At 44.1% G+C, this 19,996-nt stretch overlaps 1 protein-coding gene across 4 annotated transcripts in view; it reads left to right on the top strand.

The window, feature by feature from the left end:
• Window positions 1–18,709, top strand: part of MYOF (myoferlin) — a 164,789-nt gene extending 146,080 nt beyond the window's left edge. For all 4 annotated transcript variants that reach the window (XM_082339375.1, XM_082339373.1, XM_082339374.1 and 1 more), the window contains 10 exons: window positions 113–261; window positions 2,859–2,998; window positions 5,112–5,200; window positions 5,289–5,384; window positions 9,749–9,890; window positions 12,220–12,319; window positions 14,297–14,487; window positions 16,592–16,701; window positions 17,070–17,217; window positions 18,149–18,709. In XM_082339375.1, coding sequence (XP_082195501.1) covers window positions 113–261; window positions 2,859–2,998; window positions 5,112–5,200; window positions 5,289–5,384; window positions 9,749–9,890; window positions 12,220–12,319; window positions 14,297–14,487; window positions 16,592–16,701; window positions 17,070–17,217; window positions 18,149–18,187 — 1,204 coding nt within the window. In that variant the 3' untranslated portion in view covers window positions 18,188–18,709. The remainder of the gene's footprint in view (window positions 1–112; window positions 262–2,858; window positions 2,999–5,111; window positions 5,201–5,288; window positions 5,385–9,748; window positions 9,891–12,219; window positions 12,320–14,296; window positions 14,488–16,591; window positions 16,702–17,069; window positions 17,218–18,148) is intronic.
• Window positions 18,710–19,996: the final 1,287 nt, after the last annotated feature.

Genomic DNA, 19,996 nt, shown 5'->3' with positions numbered 1-19,996 from the left:
ACATTCCCTGCTCCCCCGTTAACATGAGAGCACCTATAAGTATGTGTGTGTATGAATCCAAGAAGAACTTGTGTGCCCTGCGGTAACTCTGGGTGTGGGATCTAATTCACAGTTCTGGAGTAAACACCTGGCGAGATCAATTGAAACCAACACAGTTGCTTCAAAATGTAGCCAGATTCAAAGGCTTCCCACCACCTGTCCTTTCTGAAGACGGAAGTAGAATCAGATATGGAGGACAAGACTACAGCCTAGATGAATTTGGTAAGCACATTGCCATGGACGGCAAGCTGGTTACAAGGTACAGCAACCCATTTATGCTGCCTGGTTTGCATTGGGGAGGGGGGTGGACAGAGCAGTGCCCTAATACCATAGGGAATTCCGTACACATGACCGTCTAACAAAAGCCCCATTATAGTAGAGTTTTGCTGTCATGTCAGGTGTCAAAGTGGACACGTTTTCTTGTCTGTCTTATGTTTCACTTGACCTTTTTAGGTCATAGCCATTTGAGCTTTGAACACAAAGTTCTAATAATTAACTTATTTCCATGTAATGCATAATTAGCTCAAAAGTGCTCAGACGGTAGTGGAAGAATTTCTCTTCCAATTTTATTCCATCATTCTCCCAGCCCTTCTCTGAGAAGGCTCAGGGAGGCTGGGGGCTGGTTTGAAGAATCTGCTAAGTTCACATCTGGCTCACATCCGAGCTCGGGGTCTTGCTCTTTCCTAAGCAGTAATTTATAATGCAATCTGTCCTGACACATCAACAGCTAACTGCATTATGACAGAGACTGAAATAAGCTTAATAGAGCATAAGAGCTGTGGCATGATTCAGTGTTTCGTAGGGAGGAGGGCTTCCTGGAGGGGCTGGCAGTGGGCTGGCTTTGAGGGCACATGGGATATCCAGAGAAAGCTGAGCAAGGACACACGGGAGTGAAAGTGCTTCCTGATCCTCAACTGTTTTTTCTTGACATTGTAAGAAACTATATTTGTCTTTCTCTCTTAAGAGGACTTGGTCAATATCAGGGACGATAAGATGTTTAACAAATGTCGATGCTGCTGTTAACATGAGAACTTGCAAAAGGGACTGGGAATAAACTGGCAAGCAACATGGCCCCAGGGAGAAGATTACCCCCAACAATTAAACAGCACCCCCAAAAAGCTGTATCAGTCAGGGTTGTTCCAGTTACTTTTGTCACATAACAAATCACCCCAAAAGTTAGCCGCTGAAAACAACCATATTGTTTTATTTTTTTTTAAATTTTTATTGGCGCATAGTTGATTTACAGTGTTGTGTTAGTTTCTGCTGTACAGCAAAGTGAATCGGTTATACATATATCTACTCTTTTTTAGATTCTTTTCCCATATAACAACCATTTTGTTTTACTTATAGTTTTGTGGGTTAGCTGTTCAGCAAGGGCTCACCTGGGCAGTTCTCACTTGAGTTGCTCACGCAGTTGACTGCCGTCAGATGTTGGCCAGGGCTGCAGTCATCCAAAGGCTCGACTGAGCTGGAGGTCCAGGATGGCTCACGCACACGGCTGGCATTTGCTGCTGGCTCTTGGATGGGAGCTTACGTGGAACTGATGACCAGAGCACCTACCCAGGCCTTTCCCGTAGGGTGATCTCTGGGCACCCAGACTCCTTACACGGCTGGCAGCTTCTGCCAGAGCTAGGACCCCAAGAAGACCAGCGTGGCCTTTCATGGTTAGCCTGGGAAGTCACACAGCATCCTTTCTTTAGTGGTCACATATGTCTGCAGATTCAAAGGGAGAGGACATAGACCCCACGTCCCAATGGGAGGAGTGACAGAGAATTTGGGGACTATGTTTTTTAAATGCCACAGTGATGCTAGCTAGCTACTGTAATAGTTAAACTTACAAATTTCAGTGGCTTAACACAATAGAAGTTTATTTCTCATAAATTCAAAACAGGTACTCCTACAGGTGGGTGGCCCTCTTCCAAACAGTGCTTCATGGACTAGGCTCCTCCATCTTATAGCTCTGCCCTTCTTCAGCTCAGGTGTCTAAGGTCACTGTTTTCTTCTGCATCCGGAAGAGAAAGTGCACACAGAGGATCCTACATGAGAGGGTTTTATGGGCTAGGTCTTGAAGTGGCACACACGTCACTTCCACCTACGTTATATTCTAGCCTACCTTGTTTGCATGGCCACACCTAACTGCAAGGGAGTCTGGGAGACGGAGTGAGCCCCTGACACCAACATAAATAGGGGCTGCTCTCACACATTCTGGAGCATTCTGGTCTCTTTACTGTTGGCAGCCCACAAGTCAGAAATGAGCCTGGTTGGGGCAGGGCTCTTGGTCAGGAGCTTTTTTTTTTTTCTCTTAATTTTAATTAATTAATTTATTTATTTTTGGCCCTGTTGGGTCTTCGATGCTGTGTGCAGGCTTTCTCTAGTTGCTGCGAGCGGGGGCTACTCTTCCTTGCGGTGCGCGGGCTTCTCATTGCGGTGGCTTCTCTTGTTGCGGAGCACGGGCTTTAGGCGCCCAGGCTTCAGTAGTCGTGGCACGTGGGCTCAGTAGTGGCTCACGGGCTCTAGAGCGCAGGCTCAGTAGTTGTGGTGCACGGGCTTAGTTGCTTCACGGCACGTGAGATCTTCCCGGACCAGGGCTTGAACCCATGTCCCCTGCATTGGCAGGCGGATTCTTAACCACTGCGCCACCAGGGAAGCCCAGTCAGGAGGTATTTCTATCAACAACTCTTTCACAAGCTGGTTTGCACACTGGCACCGCCTGACCATTTTTGCAGAGTCTGGGGTGAAGTACTGCAAATCCCTCAAGGCGATCTGGCTGAACTGTTCCCGGATGCCCATCCCTGTTTCACTGTCCTTCTTTATTGCAGAAGCCAACAAAATCCTGCACCAACACCTCGGGGCCCCTGAGGAGCGCCTTGCCCTTCACATCCTTAGGACTCAGGGGCTGGTCCCTGAACACGTGGAAACTAGGACTTTGCATAGCACCTTTCAGCCTAACATCTCCCAGGTAAAGGGCTCTCTAACTGTGAACCCCTCACCCACACTCCAAAGGCAGTGGTGATAGCTGACACAGACTTGCCTCTTTTATCTTTTTTGGATACTTTTAGATATACACGAAATAGAAATGAAACTCAGGTTAGCTTCATCCCCAAGGGGAATTTATTGTAAGAATTTTCAGGTAACTCACTAAATCCAGACAGGAGAGTGACAGTGACTCAGAACAACCTTGGACCAGGATCTCTCCCTGTCTCTTGTCTGTTTCTGAGTCTACTTTACCCTGCACTTTTCCTTCCTGTGATCACCTTCCCATGTGGCAGAATATCGTGGACCGTTTCTGAGTTTTTTATGTTATAATGTAGCCCCATCTACTTCCACATGTGGAAAGGATTGGTTGCCCCAACTTGGCCCATTTATCCAACACTGGACCACTCAGCTCTAGCCAGGAGGACAGGGATACAGTACACAGGATGGCTCATCACAGGGACCATGCTGATAGTGATGGGGGAAGGTCAATTCCCAGAAGCTGGGGAGCAGCTCCCAGAGAAGCAAGGAGAGACATGGAAAATGACAAAACAGTCCATGTAGAAGCTTGTTAGAATGAAGATTTCCAGGCCATGCCTGCAGAGATTCAGATTCAATAAGCCTGGGGTGGGGCAGGGAATCTGAATTTGTAACAAGTATCTGGAGAGGTTCTGATGCAGATGGTTAGGAAGTCACGCTTTAAGAAATATTTATCTAATGGATGCAAATATTGTTGACACTGATAGCTGAACCGTGGTCTCTTAAAAAGTGACCACAGGTAGCCTGGGCTTACTAGATGATTTTGTCACTCACTCTTATTTTGTTCCATATTTTGATTTCTTCCGTCTCTAATTATCCTTCTTTCCCCACAAAGAGCCCATTTCTCCTTCTCTCTCCCCTCCTACTCCTCAATTGAATAAAGTCTTAAGACATTACAAAGCGAGGAAGATTGCTCCCTGGGCTACCAATACTTCATCACCTCTGCCTACTGCATTGGACAGACTCTGGCTAGGTCTTAGGAGACACCTGGATGCCTAATTTCTGCGGTGTGCTTGATGTATAATAGACCCTTGAGCCCTAGAGATTAGTGGGAAGAGAGTCAGGATCACAGTAAAATGTATCCCTTTTCAAGAGCTTCAGTTAATTCATTTTGATCACAGTGCGTTAGGAAACCAGCCTAGTGGTTTCCTTGGCAACCTTCTTAAAGACCAGTCTGTTTTTGTCATGAAGGCAGAGTCTACAGAACATACAAAAACAGTTTGGGGAATTTAAATTGGTTTGTATCGTTGATACAGTGTGTTAATGGCATTCCTAGCCTGTCTGGAAGAATACTCCAGTCAGATATATGGGCCTGGTCTGTAGCCATCAAAGACTTGAGTGGGGCCTCACCAAGATGGCGCCACAGGTGTCAGTCCCCAGGCTCTCACTCTCCCCCTTCCTGCAAGCTCCCCCTCAGGCAGTAGACACTAGCAGGTCAATGCAGGGAGTCCTCAATTTGGGGGGAACAGTAATGTTCTTGTCATTGTTTGAGTCTCTCCTTCAAAAGTGCCATGCTGTAAGTTTTTCTTTTACAAAATTAAATACAGTTTTAAATTATTTTTATTTTCTCTCTTAAGGTAAGTGGAGAAACCCTTGGGTGTCACAAAACTGGGACTGATACCAAGTAGGCAATGTGAAGATGGATAGAGTGACAGCGGGAAAACTGTTCTGAGAGTGAAGGGCCCAACTTTTAGTCATTGTAAGAGGGTGTGTGTGTGTTTGTGTGTGTGTGTGTGTGTGTGTGTGTGTGTTGGGGGTTGTGTTAGCATTGGGAAGCCCCTCATTTTATTAACCAGGGAAGACTCAGACTGATACAGGTCGGTACATGCAGCCATCAGAGACTCCTGGGAGAGAATGGGGGGCGGATGGCCCAAGTGACACTAAAGGTATAAGATTCATCTTGGTTTGTTCTTTTACTCCATTTTTTTTTTGCCTTCCATATGGACTAATAAATTAAGAGGCCTGAAGAACTCGTTTCACCTAAGACGTATGAAAGAAAATTATAGTCTCTACCACCCATAATATAACTTCATTTCTCTTTTCATTTTTGAATGGCTTAGGGAAAACTTCAGATGTGGGTGGATGTTTTCCCCAGGAGTTTGGGGCCACCAGGCCCTCCTTTCAATATCACACCCCGGAAAGCCAAGAAGTAAGTAATCTTGAGACCCTGCTGTATCTTACTGGGGTCTTGGTTCAGGACCAGAAAAAAAAGCACCTTCAAAATGTGCTCCTTTCAGATACTACCTGCGTGTGATCATCTGGAATACCAAGGACGTTATCCTGGATGAGAAAAGCATCACAGGAGAGGAAATGAGCGACATCTACGTTAAAGGGTAAGAAAGACTGGCATGCAAGAGCATGCCAAACTCGGTGAACAAAGCAGACTCTCTCTTTCATGAGTGTTCATTATTGAAAGTGTCCACTATAGGATCCTTGATTATTTGAAGCTATTATATTTCATTAATGCAATCTGCTTAGGAAGCTCTAGGGAGACAAAGGGAGAGAGAACAGAAAGAAAAGAGAAACCTGCATGCATGTTGTTTATGAACAGAGGCATCTGATGCCTATAAGAACTAATAAGTGTTTCTTTTCTAAGAAAGTGGGTTTTGTTCAGTTTATTAAGCAGATTTGTTAAGAGACTTTTTAGTCATGCAGTTCATTTTTACTCTTTTTTAATACCTTGAGTAACTAGCCTTAGAAACAGAAGTAGAGCTTCCAAAGTTTCTTTTTTTTAATATATTTTATTACCAGAAGTTAATGTTCATGGAAAAGAGGAAACATTAGCATAATTTTTTTTTTAACCACAAAACCTTATTATGCTTTATTTCTTGTGTTAACCCTTGATCAAAACCAAGAGCATAATATTGAAACAGAACTCGGTAAAGATATGCCTTTGGCACCAAAACGTTAAATTATTATAAAATCCTGAAAAAGTATTTGTTTCCTATCTTGATCAGTCTGCAGATAAAATTATACTTGTCATTTAATGCTTTTTTTCTAAAAAGAGAATGCACTTTCCAAAAATTGAGCCAGTAAATTAGTTGTGCTTCTCTTTTTTATTCCACAAAGTTTTTATTAAATTCATACACATCTGGTTGTTTGCTCTTCCAATTTCTTTATTAAAGGATACCATTAGTCAAGATAACTTTTTGTAATTAGCTGCTACAATTGTTGTCAGATTTATTATTTCTCCCCATTAAATTGTTGGATTCATATAGAAGATTTTATAGATCTTCTCCCAAACTGTTGTTTAGGTTTTCAATCTGTTTCCTTGCTTGTCCTTGATTTACTTTAATCATGATTACGTTTTTTAATACAGCAGGTTCTTATATACACTAATATGTATAAAACAGATAACTAATGTCAATCCCAATCTCCCAATTCATCCCACCACCCCCATTAGCATAATTTTAAAAAATCATTCATTCCACCAACATTTACTGAGTGCCTGCATCCAATGTGCAGAGTGTCATAGGTATTCATTATTCTGTTACTTGCATAGCTCAATTCCAAATAATTCATGTTGATGTCAGTTTCGTGTTTTATATATATATATATTTTTTAATATTTATTTATTTATTTGGTTGCGCCGGGTCTTAGTTGTGGCAGCCGGGCTCCTTAGTTGTGGCACGTGTTGTGTTATATGTTGATAGTGAGTACAGAACCCAGTGATTAAGAAGTCAGACTCTGGAATCAAGCTACCTGGGTTGAAATCCGGTACTTTCCCTACTAGCTGGACAAGTTTGTAAGCTCACTGATCCTCATCTGTAAATGGGAGATAATGATAGTATCCACCACTCTGGAATATTCAGAAGATTGAGTTACTCAAAGCATTTAAGATAGCGCCTGGCAGATAGTAAACACTATGTGCATTAGTCAGGGTTCTCCAGGAAACAGAACAAGTAGGATGTGTGTACGTGTAGAAAGAGAGAGAGATTATGAGGGATTGGCTCACATGATAATGGAGGCTAAGAAGTCCCACGATTGGCCATCTGCAGGCTGGAGACCCAGGAAAGCTGGGGGTATCATTCAGCCTGAGTTCGAAGGCCTGAGAACCAGGGGAGCCAATGGTGTAAATCCCAGTCTGAGGTCAGGAGGAGATGACATGAGATGTCCTGGTTCAATCAATGAGGCAGAAAAAGGGGGTGAATTCCTCCTCCCTCTGCCTTTTGTTCTGTTCCAGGCGCTCAGTAGAATGGCTAATGCCACCCACGTTGGGGAGGTCCATCTACTGAGTCCATCAATTCAAATTCTAGTCTCATCCAGAAACATTCTCATAAACACACCCAGAAATAATGTTTAATCTGGGCACCCCACGGCCAGTCACGTTGACACATAAAATTAACCATCACACTATTATTATTACTATTCCACATGGATTGAGTTTGGTTCCTTGATATGTAAAAGATAAGACTTGTTGAAATTTAATATATTCATAAAGTGAGAACAAAGTTTCACTTATGATCCCAAGTGGCCTTCAATCAAACCTTTGTTAAAGACGTAATTACTGTCATTTAGGTTCACTATAAACAGGAAATGTTTCATCAAGTTCTTCATTATTCTTTCTCATTTCAGGATCTTATTGCCATTCCCCAGGGAAAACTAATTCCAGCTAATTATATATATGCAAATTTATTTGACTATCATAAGCATTTTTTTTCCAATCAGGGAAACAAACCCAAGTAATACTGGACTGAGAGATAACTCGAGTAATCAAAGAATAAAGCAAGATCTAAAGTACCATGTCATATTTGGAATGGAAATCTAATTACTGTACGTGAAAAGATGAATAATGCACAAATAACATGCTTAGCACTACAAGCATATGGGTATTACATACAAAGTTATACGTACAAGTACACAAATGCATACACTTAGAGTAGTTGTTTAACTTGTTTTCAAATTAAAATGTGAAAAGATTCATGAAAAAGAGGGAAGAGCTACAGTGGGTGGGCAGTCTAGGGGAGGATGACGGTGCTGTTTATGGAGGGGTTAGAAGCTGAAGCTACCAAGGTCACAGCCAAAGAGTATGGACTCTCTTCAGTGAGTTAGTTCAAAAGCTTAAAAGTTAGTTGTCAAAAGGCATCTTTCAACTCAGCTTACCTGGTTAGTCAATTGACTAGAAAAAGTAAAACTAGTATAGTTGATTGCTATCAATACCACTACTAATAATAGGACCTAACATTAGCTCGTGACTTTCTAGTCTCCATGGTCCTTTGAAGCAGAGTAATAGTCCTGGACTTTGAGGTCAGACAGACCTGGGAGTTATACTTACTTCTGTCCATTACTGGATGTATGAGATGTACATCCCCTCTGAATCTCAGCTTCCTCATCTGTGAGATGGAGCTAGTTATACAGTAGGAAAGAATAAAATAAGGCATTCTACATACCTGGTTCATAGTAGTTGATCCTTAACATGAGTTAAGGATTTCCCCTTCCCACTCTGGCTCTTCTCATTCTGTCCTCAGGTTGACCATGTGAAGGGAGCACATATCATTAACCTCATTTTACAGATGGGAGAATGAAGCTCAGAGGGTTAATGGCAGAGCAAGTTCACAGCCAGGCCTGCCTCCTACTGACAGTCTTTATTTGGGGAATCCAGGCATCAACATATATATTTTTTAAAAATAAATATTTATTTATTTTTGGCTGCACTGGGTCTTCGCTGCTGCATGCGGGCTTCTCATTGTGGCTTCTCTCGTTGCGGCACACGGGCTTTGGTAGTTGTGGCACACGGGCTTAGTTGCTCTGCAGCATGTGGCATCTTCCCGGACCAGAGCTCGAACCCGTGTCCCCTGCATCGGCAGGCGGATTCTTAACCACTGAACCACAAGGGAAGCCCCGGCATCAATATTTTTAAAAGCTCCCCAGTTGATTCCAATGATTCTAATGGGTAGTGGGTGTTGAGATCCATGCATTCCACTACTTTTCCAGTCTAAAATCTCGTGTTCCTCTGGTTCCAAACCAGGAGTCTTCCCCATAGCTGGCAGATGTGATAACACTTCCTCCCAGACATGTTCATTCATTCATTCCTCCCTCCAACCGGTCTGCTGTGTGCCAGGCACAGGCCAAAGGGAACTTTCCAAATGTCAAAAGTTAAGATGTCCAATTGTTGATGGAAATGAATTTTCATAGATATGAGTATGGATATAGCAGCTTACATCTCCCTTGCTAGTCTCATTAATGTGATCATAGTAAATTTAAGAATTAAAAAATAAAGTGGTAAGATTACTTGAGTCGTGCCTGTTTTGTTTGCTTAAGTAAAATCTGGAAAAGAAAATGCTAAAATTTTGAACTGACCCATATTCATTGAGCCTATCAGCAGTGATGACAGACACTGATGAGTTATAGTTAGGGAGACTAAAAACATAGCCAGCAAGCTTCACCAGTCCCAAAATAGAAGCTAAATTGTTGATATTTTCCAGAAAATTTCACCTTATCCCTGTTAACTGAAGTCTAAAGGGTTTCCTTCTTTGGTTTTAGAGGAATTATATTTTATTTGGCTACCATGTGTGTTGGATGCAACAGAGTGCCTCCCCTTCATAAATCACCCCCCAGCTCTATAGATAACTGGAACCTGCCCAAGAAAAGTGCATTAATTCTCCTGCCCTTCACTCTCTCCTAATCACTGCGCAATTTTGCGGCTAGATTACTTGTCAATCACATGAAGCTAAGTCTGTTTGCTTCTGCTTTTCAGCTGGATTCCTGGCAATGAAGAAAACAAACAGAAAACAGATGTCCACTACAGGTCCTTGGATGGTGAAGGGAATTTTAACTGGAGATTTGTCTTCCCTTTTGACTACCTTCCAGCTGAACAGCTCTGTCTCGTTGCTAAAAAAGTGAGTTCTGAAATATGCCAGTGGGGAGTGGATGTCATGGGTCTTCCTTAATGCAGATGCTCAGAAAAGGTTGGGGCTGCTCAGAGTCTTGGAGGTCATGGGTCCAGCTCCTCTTGGTACAGATGGGGACTTTGAGACCCCAGTGGGGTAGATACTTGCCCAGGGTCACACAGCTATGGCAGTTATTTGTGTAGTTATAACGGAAGTATAAGGAGTACAACTTTGCTTCCACTAACATGTTGGCAGTAGGGGGAAGGATCTGGTAACTGGGGGTCTTGTGTCAATACATACAACAACCTAAGTATATGTTTATGTCACAGGGAGACTGATTTCTTCCCCTGATAAGCAGAACTGTTGCACTAATTAACCAGAGGCAAAATATTAATGTAGGTGAAATATCCCTCTTACCTTCCTTATTAAACTTAAGCATCTGCCTGCCTTCCTTCGGGAGCACTTCCATGAGGGTTCATGGCCCTCCTGGTCTTAATTTATAAGACTCCCAGTTACAGAACTCAACTCAAACTGGCTTAAACCAAAAGAAATGATTTACTGGTTCACATTACTAAAAAGTCCAGGGTTGGCTGGCTTAAGGAACGCCTGGAGCCTGGGTTGAACTGATGTCTTTAGAAACTGCTCTCACCTTCTCCGCCCCTCTGCCCTGCCTTCTTCCATGGGCCTCACTCCCTGGTGAGTGCAAGGTGGCTGCCAGCAGCCCCAGCTCGTATCCTGCCCTCTCAGCAACCTCAGCAGAGACAGGGGAATGAATCCCCAAAGGCACCAACCAGAGTTTTGGAACTGGGCCCCAGCGTCTGCCTGTTTGAGGCCATGTGTCCATCTCCGAACCAGTGTTGCCCAGGGATGCAGCGCTCTGATTGGCGAGACTGTGGAGTTAGGGATAAAGTCACTTCTCCCCAGATTGCATGGACTGGGGGAAGGGCATCTCTAAGGAAAATCTGGTGCTTTCATCCAAAAAGGGGAGCCTAAAACCTGGGTAGGTAATAACAACAGATGTCTTTTATAGGCCCTTGTCCCATTTCTCCCTTCCCCACCCCCTCCTGCCATATTCTATAAACTTTTCCTAGCTCTGCCCGGTCACCTCCTCACCCTACACCTGATCAGAATATACCTGCCTCTCGTCCCATCTGGCCAGGCCCTACCCCCTGCTGGCCCTTCTCAGTGCTGATGCTCTAGTGAGCACTTTTTCTGTCCAGGTGAGATGAATGCCTTCAAAGGGACCTTTCTAGAGACATATAGGCTCATCCTGATGTTGAACCATGCACACTTTCAGATAATGAGACAGACCGGGGGGAAGGCAAGGGATCTGGGGTCAGGTAGGCCTTTAGGTAAAGTTACCTTTCCTATTTACTCACATCTAGAGCTGGACCTCTCAGCGTCCTGAGTAGTCCTTGGAGCATGACCCCACACAGGACAGCCGAGTGGGGTCAGACAGCAGCAGAGTGGGCTTCTCAGCCCCTCAGAGCCAGGCCCTCTGAGCCCTGCAAAAGGGACCATTCCTGGAATGTCATCTGAAAAACGAGAAACAATCCAACAACCTTCCTTCAAATTCATGAAGCACTGGGGGATTTCCCTTTCTTTTGGGGCCAGAGGAACTTAGGTGTAATCAGGCTGTGGGGACGTCATTATTATCCTGGGCTAATACTGTCTGTCTGGGCAGAAGCAGTGACAACAGGTGAGAACCTGCAGGACACACCCTCTCCCCACCTAACTCTAGGCTGAGGGATCTGAGGGTCATAGTTGACCACGGTATATAAAACGCAGCAGTATTTTTCAAAAGCCAGGACATTTTAAATCTGCACTAACAAAAGAGTGAAACGTGGGCCCCCATCTCCTCACCCCCGTGTGAAATGAGTGTGCTCGGACATCCTTGGGGGGTTGGGGAGGTCGCTGAGCAGAAGTAACTCCTCCGCAGGGGATATTTCGGTCTGGCCTGGGACGGCTTAGCTTTGGGAGGATCATCTAGGCAGGCTACAGTCTTTAGGCCAGGAGACATCATCACTCTCCAAACCGCAGGAGGGGCAGCAGGAAGTCACACTGATAGGAACATGGCAGGAAACCTTCTGTTTGGGAATTGCCTGGGACAACCTTTTTGTCACCCAGCTGGTAGTCTTGAGATTTCCTGGGGAGCCCGACTGCCTTATATCCACCTGGGGTAGAGGGGTAGGCCCAAGGGCGGGGTTTCGGGTGAGGATGCAAAGGAGAGAAGAGGCCCCATGCCTTGATGCTGGGTTTTCAAGAGGCCCAAGGGGAGGGTGTTAAGAATCCAGTAATCAGTGTCATTTTGGTTTGTCTGTTCCTGTTGGCATTTTAGGAGCATTTCTGGAGTATGGACCAAACTGAATTTCGGGTCCCACCCAAGCTGATCATTCAGATATGGGATAATGACAAGTTTTCTCTGGATGACTACTTGGGTAAGGCTTACCTTTGGATACTTTTCTCTGAGAAATTGTGCTTGAAATTAGTAAAAGCAATTAAAACTTGGAATCAATTATTTAACTCTCCAGTACTGTGGGGTGGGGTCCCACCCGGGGTCCCACCCCCTGCCTGGATGTCCCCGGAGCGGGGTGGCCTGCCCGTCCGCTGCCCAGGTCCTCTGAGAAGTGGGCACAGTGACTGGCGCTGTGGGCCCCAGCCACTCCCAGGGCCCTTGCACCAGCTCCTGTCTTGCTAGGAAGACACAGATTTTGTTTTCAGGGATGCCACAGCCTTGCCTCCACTTCCAAACCTCTCTCTCTCTCCCTACTCTCAGCACCTCAGAATTGGCTCCCTCCTCCTCCACGCTGCTCTCAGCGGTCACTGCAGTCCCCTGATGCCCCACCCTTCTCTGGGGTAAAAGGCCCTTGTTAAACACCCTGCTCGGGCCCTCCATTTCCTGGCACACACCCTGGTCCCCCCAAAGCACAGTGTTCTTATTTTCTCTCTCCCAGGCCTGGGGTGTCTCATTGGCCTGCTCTGTTTCTTCCTCTTTTTTTTTTTTTAATTTATTTATTTATTTTACTTATTTATTTTTGGCTGCGTTGGGTCTTTGTTGCTGCGCTCGGGCTTTCTCTAGCTGCGGAGAGCGGGGGCTACTTTTCGTTGCGGTGCGCGGGCTTCTCGTTGCCGTGGCTTCTCTTGTCGCGGAGCACAGGCTCTAGGCGCGTGGGCTTCAGTAGTTGTGGCTCGCGGGCTCTAGAGGCCAGGCTCAGTAGTTGTGGCGCACGGGCTTAGCTGCTCCGCGGCATGTGGGATCTTCCCGGACCAGGGCTCAAACCCGTGTCCCCTGCATTGGCAGGTGGATTCTTAACCACTGTGCCACCAGGGAAGTCCCACAGCCTCAGTCCTGATCCTTGTAGAACTGGGATGATGGGCAACATTCTTTGTTTACTGGCATGGCAGGCAACATTCCCTGTCCACAGTAGTGTGCTAACTTAGAAAGCATAAAGAATAGCAGAGGGTTTTCCCTTGGAATTTAAACGAAAGAGTCTGATAACAAATAAAGAGAATGACTTTATTTCTAAATGGCTAGTGGGCAAATGGTTGCAGTTATCACCAAAAGGAGAGACAAAATAAAAGCAGGCATAAGTTCCAGAAAGGCTTGTGGGCTATGGATGCATTGTAAGATGAAGGGCAGTTTCTGAGCCTAAAAATTTATAGAGAATCTGCCACAACCTCCCTGTTACTCTCTGCTGCCACTGTTGAAGACCACCTCTTGTCCCCTAGTCCATAGACATGACCCAACACACACATACCTTTTTCTGAAGGAGAGGTTTCCTGGGAGTTCCCAAGCCCCAAAGACAGTCAGTTAAAGACAGTTATTAACTACAAAAGAGTTAATGCCTCACATCACCGAAGAAAAATTGTGCTTCTCCAGGCACCCTGAGCTGGGCTTCCTAGTTCCTGGGGAGAACTTTCTGTTGAGAATTCAATGTTCTTTCTCAAGCTCTTGTTTTTCAGGTTACACTAGGAGAAACTTGAACTTGACTGTTTGATGGAGCTTCCCATGTTCCAAGTACCAGTTTTCTTTACCCAACGCCAAATGACTATGTTAGGGGAAGTTTAGAACCAATATGAGCAAATTCCAAGTCCAAGTTCAGTGGAAATTTTGTCTGGAGATGTTTAATTATTTTGAGTTTGCAGAAGAACTCTTTTTATGCTCCTATCTCTGAGAAATTAAATGGGTTGTTCTCTGTGAGATGCAGAGCAGTGGACAGATACTTCTTCTGCCACTTTCCATTCTATCTGGAAAGAATTTTAACTGCACTGCCTACCAGGGTCCGTTTCTCTAACTCACCTGTCACCTGTTCAGAGTCATGGTCTACCTCTCTTCTGACAAGTACATTCTGTTCACTTGTGAACAACGGCTGATCCACTTGAAATTTATTTGGGTTTAATGTTTCCTTGGCTAGGTGTCCTGGAACTCGATTTGCATCGCAGCATCATTCCAGCAAAATCACCAGAGAAATGCAGTTTGGACATGATTCCTGACCTCAAAGCCGTGAACCCCCTTAAAGTGAAAACCGCCTCTCTCTTTGAACAGAAGTCCATGAAAGGATGGTGGCCGTGCTACGCAGATAAAGATGGCTCCCGTGTGATGGCTGTATGTATGAGTATTTCCTGGTTGAGGGTCGTTTATTCCTTTTCTCCTTTAGGTTTTCCCCTTTATGAGTAGATTTGCTCTGGATAAGATAAGGGAGGTTAAATTGGTGGTACTTTAAGTTTTGGGAATGGTTTGTACCTGGGATTATAGGAGAAGGTGGCAGATGCTGTTAGCATATGTTTGGGGTTGAGTGGAAGATAGAGGGATTGGAATTGTCAAAAAACTGGGAGCGCAAGTGGTTGCGCTGTATTTCTTTAGGACTCTCCTCCACCAGGAATGCTAATTTATGTTGAGCTTCCAGTACAATTCAGTACAGAAAAAGAAACTTAAAATTTGAGCTGTCCTCATCTTTAAAAAAAAAAAATTTTTTTTTTTTAAAGATGGAGGAAATAGGGAGTGTTGACATCCATTGAACATGAAGGCCATAAGTTACAAGCACATTTGGAAAACTGAAGATAATTTTGATGTAGAAGCAAAAGTGCGGGTTACCATGCCTGTCACAAAAAGACTACCTAATTCATTATGTATTATTAATAATAATTAAAATTTTACACTACTTATTATAAACTGGACAATATACTAAATGCCTTATATTCATAATCTTGTTTTTTAAAACAACTTTGAGGTATAATTTACATAAAATAAACTGCACCCACTTAAAGTACAATTAAGGTGCACAATTTGATGAGTTTTGACAGATGTATATGCTCATGAAACCACCACCGTAATCAAGATCCAGAACATTCCCATTACCCCAAAAGTTCTGTTGTGCCCTTTGCAGTCCATCACTTCCTCTACCCCTGGCGCAGGAAACCACTTATAAGCTTCCTGCCACTAGAGGGTAGTTTGTACATAACCTCATTTAGTTCTGCTGATAACCCCATGAAGCAGCTATTACCTACATTTTATAGATTCGAAGAACAGGCTTGGAAAGAAGGACCACCTTGCCATAGTCAGACACCCACCTTTGACTCGTCGACAGAGGAGGCATCTGTGCTCCATCGCCTAAATGAGCGTCAGGGTCGGAAGCTCTCAAATTGTTGGTGACCTTGTGGGCACCAGGGTTCTTGAAAGTCTGTTACAACCTTAGTCAAGCCTGGCTATAAGAGTGGACAAGTTTCTAGACCTCTCGCAGCCTCTGTGTACTCATGTGCACACGAGGATCACAGCAGTACCTGATTTATAGGGCTGCCCTGAGCATTACACGAGATTATCCACATAGAAGGCTTACGCAGTGCCCAGTGAACCAGTCAGGAACCTGTGAACAGGGAGGCAGCATTCATTCATTCACTCACTCATGCATTTCTTCAGCTAGTGTACATCGAGTGCCCACTAAGTGCCAGCACTGCTCCACGCAGTGGGGGTACCAAGGGGAGCACGAAGGCTCTCTTGGAGCCCACACTTAATGATCAGTCAATGTTAGCTATTGTGGGACTTCCCTGGGGGCGCAGTGGTTGAGAATCTGCCTGCAAATGCAGGGGACACGGGTTCGAGCCCTGGCCCAGGAAGATCCCACAGGCCGCGGAGCAACTAAGCCCGTGCGCCACAACTACTGAGCCCGGGTGCCACAACTACTGAAGCCCGCGCTCCTAGAGTCCGAGCTCTGCAACAAGAGAAGCCACCGCAATGAGAAGCCCGCGCACTACAACGAAGAGCAGCCCCCGCTCGCCGCAACTAGAGAAAGCCTGCGCACAGCAACGAAGACCCAACAATGAAGACCCAATGCAGCCAAAAATAAATTAAAAAAAAAATGTTAGCTATTGTTATCAGCAGTATTCGGGTTATTCTGGGTCCAAGTAAAGTTACAAAGGGAGGTATGTGAGCAGGCAAGGAGACAGATGTGAGAAAGTTAGAATGATGGGGATCCAGAGACTGAAAAGCAGGGAGGAGGGAAAGCAATTTGTCCTCTCAGTTTCCCACAAGGGGTCGGTTCAGAAACACATGGAAGAGGAAATGTGATGAAATCTCTTGAGGAAAATTTAAGGCAATCTAAGGATTGTTTTACAAGAATAAAAATCATTGCTCGGGGAATACTCCTCGGGTCGAAGTGAAAATATTTGTGAAACGTGATGTCATGTGTTTAACCTGTTCTGCTTTACTGAAGGGGAAACTGGAGATGACGTTGGAAGTCCTCAATGAGAAGGAGGCCGACGAGAGGCCAGCCGGGAAGGGACGGGATGAACCCAACATGAACCCCAAGCTGGACCCACCAAAGTGAGAGACCCTCTTTGTTCTGATCCCCAAACACCTGCAGTCTGAAAGCCCCCCTTCCAATTGCCTTAATGCAATGGATTAGCTGTTGTCTTAATTTTTGTACTGAACAGGGGAGATGGGGGAGGGAGACGTTGGTGATCTGGCTCCACTTTAACCATCCTCCTTCCCATGAAACCAAAGTCCAGTGTGTCTTCGGCATCTTAGAAAGCCCTAAAAGGTTAAAGGCTCTCTCAGCCAACTAAGGGGAATAATATCTTTTCTTGACTTTATAAAATGTTGTTAATCATTCTTTAAGCTATTATGCTCGGAGGTATAAAATATCTGTCCCTCCTGAGTCGGGTAGGTAAAACCATTTCTTTGCAATGCAGCCGACCGGAAACTTCCTTCCTCTGGTTCACCAACCCGTGCAAGACCGTGAGGTTCATCGTGTGGCGGCGGTTTAAGTGGGTCATCATCGGCCTGCTGTTGCTGCTAATCCTGCTGCTCTTCGTGGCCGTGCTCCTCTACTCCCTCCCGGTATGAGTCCCTGGCCTCTCGTCTTGCCTCTTTGGGTGTGAATTATGGTTGGTCATCTCACTTGGTACTTGCCTTTTTTGCCATCGGGTAAAATGACCTACGTTAGCACACTTGTGGTGTTACAACCCGTCAACCTTTGGAAAATTTAGAGTACTGTGTCCTGTGATTAGGATTACATTCTCACAGTTTCATGAATTATAGGCAGAACTTCATGGTCTGAAAAAAAAAAAAAAAAACCTCTGGTCTCAGGAATTCTAGGAGCAATCCCTTAGGCCTTTATGAATGTGTGTCTTAAACCATAGCCAGCATTTCTGACGGATCTTCCTGCCTTCAGACTTTCTTGTTCCAAACCATCCTGCATCCTAACTGCTGACATTTCACAGATCCTGGGCTCATTATAGGCCTACACAAACCTTGAACTCCACCCAAACTAGAGAGCTGGCCTCTCCAGACAAGTACTGCCCTTACCTGCCAGGATGCCTTTGCCAAGGCTGTTCCTTTGCCCATGTTTTGTCTATTAAAACCTCCCTCATTCTTTAAGGCCCACATTACATAACCTCCCCCTCAAATCTCCCTTAATCTCCACAGTCATAAATGGGAGGTTTGTCAGTGTGCCCAGAAGTGCCTTCATTGCTGAAATCGAATTTGAAAATTTCTGCATCTCGACTTCATATGCTTCTTATCTCAACAAATTCCTTGAATGGAGGAATGAAGGCACTTCTAGGCACACTGACAAACCTCCCGTTTGACTCCCATTTTTGACTGGCGGTGCTACTGGAATCTAGTGGGTAGAGGCCAAGGATGCTGCTAAACATCCTGCAATGCACAGGACAGTCTCCAACAAGAATCATCTGCTCCTAAAGGTCAATAGTACCAAGATTGAGAATCCCTAAGATATATATACATGGCCCTCTTTCTGTTTCCTTTTCAGAACTATTTGTCAATGAAGATTGTGAGGCCAAATGCATAATGGAAGCAAGGGCTTCTTTTCCAGAGTCATCCAGCAATGAGGGAATCCTGTCTCTGTTTACAGATCAAAACCGAGAGTGATTTTGTTTGTGTCTGAGACTATATTCCAGGGGCATGTTACACTACTTCACCGAGGCCCATCACTTCCCAGAGGCTCTAAGTCCAGGTCAGGCCAACAAGCAACATTTTTATCTTTTGAAGTATTAAAAGTTTTAACCATGTTTTTTCAGAATACTTTTCAAGGTGGCTGGTTCCATTTAAAAATCATCTTTTTTTTCTGTGTCCTAGTTCTATAATTCAATTTTTGGAAATTGCTGAAGTCAAATTTGAAAATTTCTGCATCTCGACTTCATATACTTCTTTATCTATAGTTAACAAAAAAGGACTGTGCCTTAGCAAGTAGTTAGAATAGGTGGAGGAATTTTTATTTATGCCTGCAACCATTGTTATATTTTGTATGGATAAATGTCATGAGACTATTCATCCTCTGTGATGAACCCAAATAAAAACATTCTGCCTCTGACACATACCTGTTTGTTGTAGCTGTGGGCCAAGCTGGGAAGGAGACAATTTCTAGTCTGGGTCTCAGTGGATGGAATGCCAGGGCATACCACTTGGCTGTAAACCCCTTATCAGTGTGCTGCCAAAGCTTGGCCAGTGGGCCAAACTGAGGCTAATATAAGAAATTGACACTTATTTAAAGTACTTACTCTATGCACACCATTGTTTTAAATGCTTTATACATATTAACTAATGTAGTCCTCAAGGTAATCCTATAAAGGTAGTAGGTAACATTATTAATCCCATTTTTCCCTTGAAGAAATTGAGGCATACTGCATGTAAATCAATGAAGTTAGAACACACCCTCTCACCATACACAAAAATAAACTCAAAATGGCTTAAAGATTTAAACATAAGACACGACACTGTAAAACTTCTAGAAGAGAACACAGGCAAAACATTCTCTGACTTAAATCGTACCAATGTTTTCTTAGGTCGGTCTCCCAAGGCAATAGAAATAAAAACAAAAATAAGCAAATGGGACCTAATGAAACTTAAAAGCTTTTGCACAGCAAAGGAAACCATAAACCAAACGAAAAGACAGCCCACACAATGGGAGAAAATATTTGCAAATGATGTGATCGACAAGGGCTTAATTTCCAAAATATACAAACAGCTCATACAACTCAACAACAAAAAACCCAACCCAATCCAAAAATGGGCAGAAGACCTAAATAGACATTTCTCCAAAGAAGAAATACAAATGGCCAATAGGCACATGAAAAGATGCTCAACTTCACTAATTATTTGAGAAATGCAAATCAAAACTACAATGAGGTACCAACTCTCACCAGTCAGAATGGCCATCATTAAAAAGTCTACAAATAACAAACGCTGGAGAGGGTGTGGGGAAAAGGGAACCCTCCTGCACTGTTGGTGGGAATGTAAGTTGGTGCAGCCACTGTGGAAAACAGTATGGAGGTTCCTCAGAAAACTAAAAATAGAATTACCATACGATCCAGCAATCCCACTCCTGGGCATATATTCAGACAAAACTCTAATTGAAAAAGATACATGCACCCCTATGTTCATAGCAGCACTATTCACAATAGCCAAAACATGGAAGCAACCTAAATGTCCATCGACAGATGAACGGATAAAGAAGATGACGTACATATTTACAACGGAATACTACTCAGCCATAAAAAAGAATGAAATAATGCAACACGGATGCAACTAGAGATTATCATACTAAGTGAAGTAAGTCAGAAAGAGAAAGACAAATACCATATGATATCACTTATATGTG

Source organism: Balaenoptera borealis (assembly GCF_965194805.1).
Source record: "Balaenoptera borealis genome assembly, chromosome: 10".
Taxonomy (NCBI): domain Eukaryota; kingdom Metazoa; phylum Chordata; class Mammalia; order Artiodactyla; family Balaenopteridae; genus Balaenoptera; species Balaenoptera borealis.
This window is presented reverse-complemented; position numbering and strand designations above follow the sequence as displayed.